We start from the raw sequence: 9,184 nt of genomic DNA, 5'->3' as shown, positions 1-9,184 counted from the left end.
CAGGCTACTTGTCTTTTATGTCAAAATTTGCTGGCGGGGTAGGATTTGGCCACATGTAAAGTGTCCAGTGAGTTCGAAATACACTTCTCAAAAACAAAGTTTGTGAAAATGACCTTTTGATGTTTAATACATGAATTGACCAATGAATTTTCGGTTTCAATTTGAATTGGTGTTTAAACAGTCCTCGTCTTTGTGCTATTGACATTTTGACGACATTACCTTATCACGTGTATTGTGTAATTGTGTTAGGTCTGAGAGTAGTGCATGTTGGTTCCCTAATAAATTTCAGGTCAACATTGCGTCAATAAAGTCAACAAGTAGCGCAGATAAAGGTGCTAAAGTTCGCATTCGGTCTTTTATTGTAAAAGCTCATTCATGCAATTGAATACAGACTTCCCGGGTGTTTTGCGTGTATAAAAGCTCCAGTTTAGAGAATCACAGTAAAATGTTGTAAATCCAGCATCCACGGTATACCTAATTAATCTTTCCTTCTGTCCTCACAGGCTCTTTAAGGCGCGTTCCCTTTTCCCGCCTCTGTCGTCAACATAATCATCATCCCTCTGTTCCCGCGTTTTGATCTTTCTGTACGTCCGGAAAAACAGCTCCATGTCCGCCTGAAGCGTGAAGTTGCGGCGGTCCGCAGCGGCCCTGGCCCGCTCCACGTCGCGGATCCTGACCTCGGCCGCGCTCTGACTGCGCCTCTGCCGTTCCAGGCGGTCGCGCAGTGCCGCCACCTGCCGCTCCAGGGAGTCGTTGCAGCGCTCCAACCTGTGTCAGGAGTGCGAGAAGGGTCTTGTGAATATTAACATTTGTTGTATGTCGTGTTGATCGGATTTCTCATCAAATTTCTTTCTCTCTGGTAAGATTTCTACATTTTCCCGACTTTTTTGCAGTTACAAATAATGTTGATGCTGTTTCTACCAAGGTTATGGTGGTTTGTTTGTTTATTTGTTTGGCAGAAGCTGTGGATATCAAAGAGGCGTGTATAGTATGGCATCGAGTTTTTGTCACACTTCACCAGTGTGCGGTTTGCGATATGGGCAGCCGCCCGGGGCGGCATTCTGTGGGGGGTGGTACCCGGGCCTCCCCCACCCGCCCTTGACGATCAGCCAGAGGTGCGCAATTGACAGCCGGTGCACCTGCTACATACACTTGGAACTGCTGTTTTGAAAGTAAACCTAAACAAAATCGCCAAACACTGAACCCTAATTTGATTCCAGTGGGCTTGGCAGCGCCTTGCATGGCAGCAGCATGTGTGCGTGAATGTGAGATTTTTTTTAAAGAGCTTTTGGGCACTGTACGGTGTCGATATAACCGTTACAAAGTGTAGGCGCACGCCATTTAGCATTACCGTTTACCTGTGTATCCTGGCCTGGTACTCGGTTCTCTGCTGGGCCATCTGCTGCCGAAGCTCGGCCAGGAGCGAGTGAGCGTCGTCAGGCTGGGACTGTGGCTCTGGCCCCGGAAGTTCAGGAGGGCCAGATGGAAGGAACACCTCCGAGCTCCCTGTGCTGAGGGGACTGAGTATCGAGCCAGATGTTGGCGTGTTTAGATGGTGTTCTCCGTTAAGGTCACTTCCTGTATCGCCGTCAAGGCGTTTGTCATCTTCTGCTGCTTGACTTGAGGGCGATGTCTTTGGCAACATGCGAAGACTAAGCCGACCCTCAGGACTGTTGCTCTTGTCCAGTGGTAAAACCTCACACGAGGACCACGACGAGGGGTCATCGACCGTCTGCCACGCCTCCTCTGATTCTTCGCCAGAGTCTCCCTCACCATTTGCATCTAAATGTTCAGCAATGATGTCTTCCATGCTCTGACTAGAAGGCGCTCTGTTCAGGTTATCATAATCAGATGGGATGCTGTCTTCCTGCGCCTCACTAGTGCCCCCACTGGCCGCTTCAGTTCTGTCACCATCCACTGCAGTCTGGGTGGCATCGAAACCCCACAGATGCCTGCCTGCCAGAGGTGGGAAGTAACAAAGTACAAATACTTGGTTGCTTTTTTTTTTTCGCCCACGGCGGACATAAAAAAAATACATAAATAGAAAGAAGTCAACCGCAGTTGAGACTTTGAGTAATTGGTTAAATCTTGGGGTCTTATAACAACAACCTTGAGGAACGTGAACCAGGGAAAATGTAAAATCGTGATGCGACAGATTCGGAGAAGCAAGAAATTCCACCCATGGTCTCATTTAAGAAACTTGCCAGCTACAAGAATGTTGTCTGAACTTTAAAAATGCAAACTTCAGGTGGTTCAAAACTTCTCTTTGTAATTGGAAAAAAGACAAAGGTAAGGTGTATGTTTCAGTTGAGAATCTTTTGTTGTTTGCTCAAGCAGGACCTGTTTTCTGTTCAGTCCTGATTTATCATGTCAACATTTTAGAGTAACTTAAGCAGTTGAATCAGTACTTCTGCTTTTACCGGAGGATTTATTTAGTTAGTTATTTTAAGTATTTGTACTTCTAATTAAGTACAGATTGAGAACTATTTCTACCTCTGTCGCCTGCCTGCCCCAGACTGGTCCAGACCTCCAGCCAGCCCATGTGCCCAGAGCTAGGCTCCACAGAGCTGTGGACATTTGCGGGGGACGAGCCACAACTGGGCAGGTGCTGGTGGTGATCAGTAGTTGTTCCCTCGTGATGCTTCTGAAGGGGCTGACTTGAAGGTAGCGGGAAGAAGCAGTTTTCCGGATGTGATGAGGTATAGCGATGGCCCAGGAATCTCTTGTAGCCTGAAGACATGTCCGATGTGGCTGCAGCTGAGTAGATACAGCTGCAGGAAGCAAGTAAAGCAGGTATCTGTACGTTGTACTCCTTACTTTGTCAAAATAGACTTGTTCTCTCAACTTCCACGGATGATGACATGACGTAATGACGATGTACAGGTAAATTCAACTGTGGAGATGTTTATCTGTATTTCTTTTCTTAAATACAAACTAAATACTTGAGCCACCAAGTAGTCGACTGTGGTTGGTTCTCATTTAACATCACAGCAAACATAGCCAGCTGCCAATGTTAGCGGCCATGATGTAAAGAGTCAAAAAGTTTGCAATTGGTGACTAACTACTGACACTTCGTCAATCGGATTCAATAAATGTCACGTTTTGCTGAGTTTCTGAAGTTGCGGTGTTCCTCAGGGCTCATTTCTAGATGCACAGTTTTTTTGTGCCTGTTCTTTTACTAAAGCGTGTGAGTAATTTTGCCAGCTCTGGATTTAAGGATCTTCATACGGTATTAAAAGGAGGTTGGCAGCAGGGATTCACAATCAGAAATTTAGAAGGTACCTGGTACTCTGTCCCGGCTCCTGGCATTGCTCCGCAATAAGCGGCAGTGACATCTGGCGAAGGCAGGCGTGCTGGTGCAGGTGAGTTCTTCTGAGAGCAGCTGGCGACGCATAAAACCCTTCGGCTGTAGGCACAGGAACCGGTATCGAGACTCTGGAGAACAGCGACTGGTGCTCCCTGATGAGCTCCAACATCAGCGTCTGGACAAGTGATGCACCTGGAACACAATCCATCAAAGATTTTTCTGACATCATATAAACCGTGTGAGCTTTGTGAGTTGGCTTATACCTCCCATGATGGTTTGAGGGTCCTCTGCTTTGGCCCGGAGAATGTTTGGTCCAAAGACTGTGGCCAAGTTCTGGCAGCTCATCTTGTTCCCTTTTGAGTGGCTCTGGACTTCGTTGAGAAACCTGCACACAAATGAAGCAAGGACTCAATACAGTGGCGCCTTGACTTACAAGTGCTCCTACTTAAGTTTTTGGAGTGAAATTCACATCTGGCCACCATCGGTTCAATGTTTACATTGCAATGAAAGTTAAGGTCTCTGTTGTGTTTTGTTCTAGAATTTCCTTTTCTTTTTTTTCGTGCAAATTAATTTTTTTGTAACCATGGGTCCTAAGAAAGTTAATGCAGAGAAGGAGAAGCAGAAGGTGTCCTTGAATCAAAGCATGAAATGGAAAAATATGAGCGTCTAGTCGACAAGCAATGCGAACATAGTAGTTTTACGATATCTACTATGCGGAAGCAGAAGCCGTTGATAAAGGCTGCAATGACAGTCATGGACTGTAGCTAGATGCTAGTGTTGGGTATTTCTCGGGTAGGTTTTACCGGCATATGAACTTCAGTAGGTTGAAATTTGCCACTGGTAGCTCCTGAAGAAGATTCCTCAACTCCCCCAAGCCCTGTGATTGCACGAAAAGGAATTGCAGTGGTCTACTTTTCACACAAAAATACTTTTTTAATAAACCCTTTTCATATTTTTTGAGTAGCGCATCACCTGCATGCGGTCACTTGAAAGCTTTTGGCCACTGAGCAAGAAGTCCTGGTAATGGCTGAAAGGAACCAGAGGCTCTGGCAGCTGTCGCAGGTAGAGCTTCAGCAGTGACGCCACCGTGTGCACATCTGTGTTACTGCAAACACGGAGAGCTTCTTTTAAAGTTCCAAAATGAATAGCCTGCCTGAATTTCAAGCAAATATTTGGAGGCTTACTGTCCGGACCTGTCGAAGGAGGGCCTCTCCCCGGCGTCGAAGGCCTCCTGCAGCTCCCTCACCAAGCTGGCCTGTCCTGGCTGGCGAAATAAGCCCACTTCCTGAAGGCCCCGCTCACGTATAAAGGCTACGCACTGCTCCACCACCAGGGGAACCGAGCGTACGCCGTAGCGACGCTCGTACAGCACCGTCTCCTCCAAACGCTGACCGAAGACACCTAAGCAGGAGTCACAAAAAAGAAGTCGATATGGTTTGCAAAGATACATTGCAGAAGACTGTGGGCATGCAGTACTTAAGACCTCTATTTGACTTCTGTTTCGTATGTATGATCATTCTTATGCTGTTTGAATCTTTACTGTTACAAAATTTACCCATGAACCTTTGCAAAACCTGTGGTGGAAAGGGAGTTCTCGGGACTGTTTCAAGCTCCCTCTTAAACGTAGGAGTTGAATACAGTTTGTGATCGCGCTCATAACTCAAAACACTTGTATCTCAAATAGACTTGGTCCATTGGAATGAATGAAAATACCATTGAGCTGTTCCAGCCATCTGAAAATCACCCATAAATGTCAAATGTTTTAAAATCATAAGAATAGCACTCTACAGTATTGTATTTTAAAAAAAAACAGAGAAATAACATAACTGTTTAATGCTTAGCATTCTATTTAATTTGTTGTTCAGGATTTTGTGCTCCAATTCATTGTGATGCTCCTTCTGATGTGTGTGCTTTGGCCACCGGGGGCAGTGTAATACATGCACCGGCGTATACACAAAGGAGATGGTCACAACTGCTCAGTCAGCTGCAGTAAAGGTAATCGTTCTTTGCAAAGGATAAAGAAGATATGCCTCTGAATATTGTTAATATTGTCTGTCTACGTATGGTTGTTGTTGGTGTTGTTGTCCTGTAGAAAGACTGATCTGAATTTAGTGGTTTGTGGCAGAACTGGTTGAACCGATGCTCATGCTGACAAAAGTTGCTTAGCAATGTATGAAGCACATTCAGTTGTAGGATGAAAACAATCCATTTGTGTACCTGTGAAAGGGATCCAGACTCCCTTATTGAGGCTTTTCAGCCACTCGTCTCCCTGGCCGGCGCTGTTGGACAGGAAGAAATACGAGCCAGGACTGGCCAACACGTCTCTGTTCCCTGCACACACCAAGCCAAAACATGCTTTTTATGGTGTTGGCGGTAAAGGGCCAAGTCCGATCCCAAATGTTTTTTAGCCAGTCAAGAAGATGTGAGGTTTTTTTGGTTTGTTTGTTTGTTTGTTTTTCTTCTCCAGAGTAGCCAAGATCAGTGGCGGAGCAGAGGCTACTTAAAGAGCTAACGAGGAAATTAGATTATGGTAGTGCAAGATAAGATCATAGGAGGCTGAGGCTCCAACAATCTCAATTATTGTCAAGACAGTGTTCATAGATTTACAGCAGGTTCTTGAGATTATTATTTTTTTATTTAACCTTGATCCAGGCAAGGCAATTGAGAATAAATTCTCATTTACAAGTTTACATTTTTTTTGATTCACTTTTTATTGGGTGTGGAACCAAAATGTTTAAACAAAATAAACATTCTGAATATTTTATCGATGCAATACAATTTGTTCATGTATTTTTATTTCTATATTTTATTTTTTAAATTGTTAAATTTCTATTGTATTTTATGAATATTTATATTCTATATTAGGCTTTTGCATTTTTAATCTAAAAAAAATATTATATTGATTTAATTTGAATATGTATGTATTTTATATTTTAAATGTATAACTTATTTTAATATTTATATTTAAAGTGTATTAAAAAGTAATTCAAAATATTGTACGTCTTACAAATAAGTCTTTTTTTTGTACTGAGGCATTTTCTATTTTAAAATTGTCAAATTCTAAATTTATTTATATTTTTAACCACATATTTTCAAAATAATGTACTTATGAATATTTTCTATATTTAGGCATTTTTGGATTTATTTCAAAAGATATTCATTCAGTGATTTACATATTTGATTGTCGTTTAAATGTATACATTATATTTTGTTATTTATAGCTATCAGAATTGAAAATTTCTGTAGTCTATACATTTATTTGACATATTTCATATAACAAATGTGGCAATTACATATTCAATTATAATTATATGTATCTAATTATAATGTTTTAGGTATTTATTTTATTCGTGTATATTTATCATTTTTACGATTTCATGACACACGCACACCAGTTGTCAGTGATTCTTGACGATACGTCTAAGTCCCGTCATACTTCATCTCTCCCCTCTTCAAAGACAAATTCAGAACTTTAAAAGCCCTGAGTCAGCATTTTACCTCAAGGACGCACGCACACACATGATGGAGTGGGATTAATGTTGTTAGTGTGTGTGTGTGTGTGTGTGTGTGTCACCTTTGAGGCCTGCTCTGTCATGTTTCCAGGACTTGAAGCAGCTGAGTCCCATGCTGCAGCACTCCCGCTCACTCTCGCTCACCGGTTGCCTCGGAAACGATGATTGAATACGCTCAATTGCAGATTTCGCAGAGTTGAACAGTTTATTTATTTATTTTAAAATAAAGTTGTTTAGTGTCGAATGTTCACCCAGGATGAAAAAGTCCAGCTTGGGCTGTTAGCTATCATCCGTGGCTAAATTGTGTAGCTCTTTGTGTGTCCTGCTCCATCTAAACTAAATTGAAGAGCCAAGGACTTTTGGTCAAGGGGCTCTGGCAATGATGTAGTAGTTCACATAGGTGGCTTCTTGCCCTAAATCGAGTGGGATAGACTCCAATCTCTACCATGGACCTGAACAAGATAACCGAAATAGAAACTGGGGGATGAATGCTCTTGGAAAAGATGTAGTAGTTCAAGTCTCTGACTTTTCCTCAGCTAGCATGGGATCAGTCCCCTCTCGATGTCTCTTCCACTTGACTGGAGACCAGTCTAAAATGTAGTCAAGTTGTTCAAGATGCGGTCCTCTTAGTCCTAGACCCTTAAAATATGTGACTGTGGTGTTCTATCATTAAAAAAGAAGGTTTTGCCTTTGGATTTCATGGGTACCAATGCGTAACTAGCAAAGACATGAGATGTTCCTCTATGAAAATTAACAGGTATAGTGTGGAAAGTAGAGACCACAAGGAGAAAAAAATACACGGATGGATTTGTGGTGGAAATGAGCCCAAGTAGGGGCCAATGACCTCTGGAGGATATTAAACCTGCAGTCTTGCTTCCTTGCAAATGTTTCGCCTTGTAAGTAGGCGTTTCCACATTCTTCTCGATGATCCCGATCGTTCTAAAGCCTTAAGAGGTGTCTTTAATGTAATGTCAATTAAACAAAGAGGCAAAAAGAGAAGCTATTCCAGTGAAAGGATTTCAGGGTCAGGATCTCTGGGTTTGAGGGGGTAACTAGTCGAGACAAATATTTGGATTCGGGAGATATTTGCTGTGGAAATCATCAGGCGTAGCATGGAAACGAGAGAGGCCAAGGACAGGAGCAGTGCTATCAAAAATACAGGGATGGATTTAATTCAGTTTTAGAAAATCTCAAACCTCCAGTTTTGGTTCCCTGTGGATGTTTAATCAGTTCCAGATTCTTCTAGAGATGATCCTGGTAGTTTTAGAATCTTCAAAAATGCATCTGTGGTGTTCTGGCCTAAAATATTTTTACAGGGTCTTACAATGGCCGACAACGTTAGTCTCCAGTCTTGGCTCCCTCTGGATGTTTCAGATGATCCTGGTATTCCCTGACCCAGTGCCTCTGGTGTTCTACCTGTTAACGAAGAAGCTCAAAGAGATGCTTTCCATGGGTCTTGCTGTAAAATTTCAGACTTGGCGTTCGAGGATCACGGCTGAGGTAGATATTTTTGGCATCCAAGCGATGGTTGTGGAGGTGGAAATTCCCTGGTAGGGAATGAAAAGTTGAGAGGCAGTTTTTCTGGGTGGCTAGACCTCGCAAGCCAGCTGTTCTCTTCTCCTTATTCCCTGGCGTGCTTAAAAACTGACTCTTTTAAAGGAAACGGGCGTCTTCTGTTTGTTGCATCCTCTTTGAACAGACGTCTTCATTTAGGATGTGCTGATTCTTACTTGTGAGACGTCTTTGACTGCTCCAGTTAAAGATTCAGTCCCCCACGGTAGACAAAACCCCCTTTGGACTGCTCCGGAGTGACTTCGTAAGCACATTTCTTGTCTGTCTGTCTTCTGGGTACATCAAGTGGAAGAAATCACAAAAGCAGCAGTACTCTGTCCGTGTTGGACGTTGTCGGACATTTTTCTCTCTTGTACACTCGTAAAAAACAGATTCTAAAGGAACCCCCTTTTCACGCTCCCTCATTCTAACTGGACGTCCTGTTCCATCCTAGAACATCTGGCGGTCCTCTTCCCTCGCCTCCATCCCGTGCCCCCTTTTTTTCCTCCTGCCTTGCCCGGCTTGTCCCTCTCTTTGTCCAGCTTGTCCTTCCACTATCCTCTCGCTATCTCCCTCTCCCTCCCTCTCTCTCTCTCTCTCTCTCTCCATTTCCCAGCAATATGTGTGGCCCCGGGTTGTCCCCCTCCCCATTTACCTCATCAATAACCATGTTGCTGTGTGTATGTGTGCCAGTGCATTAGGAAAATTGGTTCTCTGCGACGCAGCGCTCTCTTTTACTCCAGTAATCACAGCAGAGAGAGAAAGATGGAGACAGAGGGATGATATGGCTCTGATTCTGCTGCTGAGATATGGT

General features: G+C 43.4%; 1 protein-coding gene across 1 annotated transcript; it reads right to left on the bottom strand.

Moving 5' to 3' along the window:
- Positions 1 to 497: 497 nt before the first annotated feature.
- On the bottom strand, positions 498 to 7,040 carry LOC133416379 (rho GTPase-activating protein 24-like). Its single transcript, XM_061703229.1, has 10 exons — positions 6,882 to 7,040; positions 5,525 to 5,638; positions 4,501 to 4,708; positions 4,280 to 4,412; positions 4,111 to 4,184; positions 3,571 to 3,692; positions 3,283 to 3,499; positions 2,494 to 2,771; positions 1,359 to 1,956; positions 498 to 768 (listed from the first exon to the last, which is right to left on the bottom strand). Exons 1-10 carry the CDS (start codon positions 6,931 to 6,933, stop codon positions 498 to 500), a joined length of 2,067 nt encoding a protein of 688 aa, XP_061559213.1. The 5' UTR covers positions 6,934 to 7,040.
- Between the last annotated feature and the right edge of the window lie 2,144 nt (positions 7,041 to 9,184).

The sequence above is a fragment of the Phycodurus eques genome, chromosome 17 (genome assembly GCF_024500275.1).
Source record: "Phycodurus eques isolate BA_2022a chromosome 17, UOR_Pequ_1.1, whole genome shotgun sequence".
Lineage (NCBI taxonomy): Eukaryota > Metazoa > Chordata > Actinopteri > Syngnathiformes > Syngnathidae > Phycodurus > Phycodurus eques.
The sequence above is the reverse complement of the archived record's forward strand: the minus strand, read 5'-3'. Positions and strand labels throughout refer to the sequence as shown.

What these genes read in the sequence shown, in the direction of transcription:
- LOC133416379 (XM_061703229.1), bottom strand. Translation starts at nt 6,933, where the DNA reads ATGGGACTCAGCTGCTTCAAGTCCTGGAAACATGACAGAGCAGGCCTC. An exon ending in GGGGCAGGCAGGCGACAGAG is followed by an intron (nt 1,957 to 2,493) that starts GTAGAAATAGTT and finishes CACCTCTGGCAG; the next exon opens with GCAGGCATCTGTGGGGTTTC. An exon ending in TACCAGGCCAGGATACACAG is followed by an intron (nt 769 to 1,358) that starts GTAAACGGTAAT and finishes CTCCTGACACAG; the next exon opens with GTTGGAGCGCTGCAACGACT.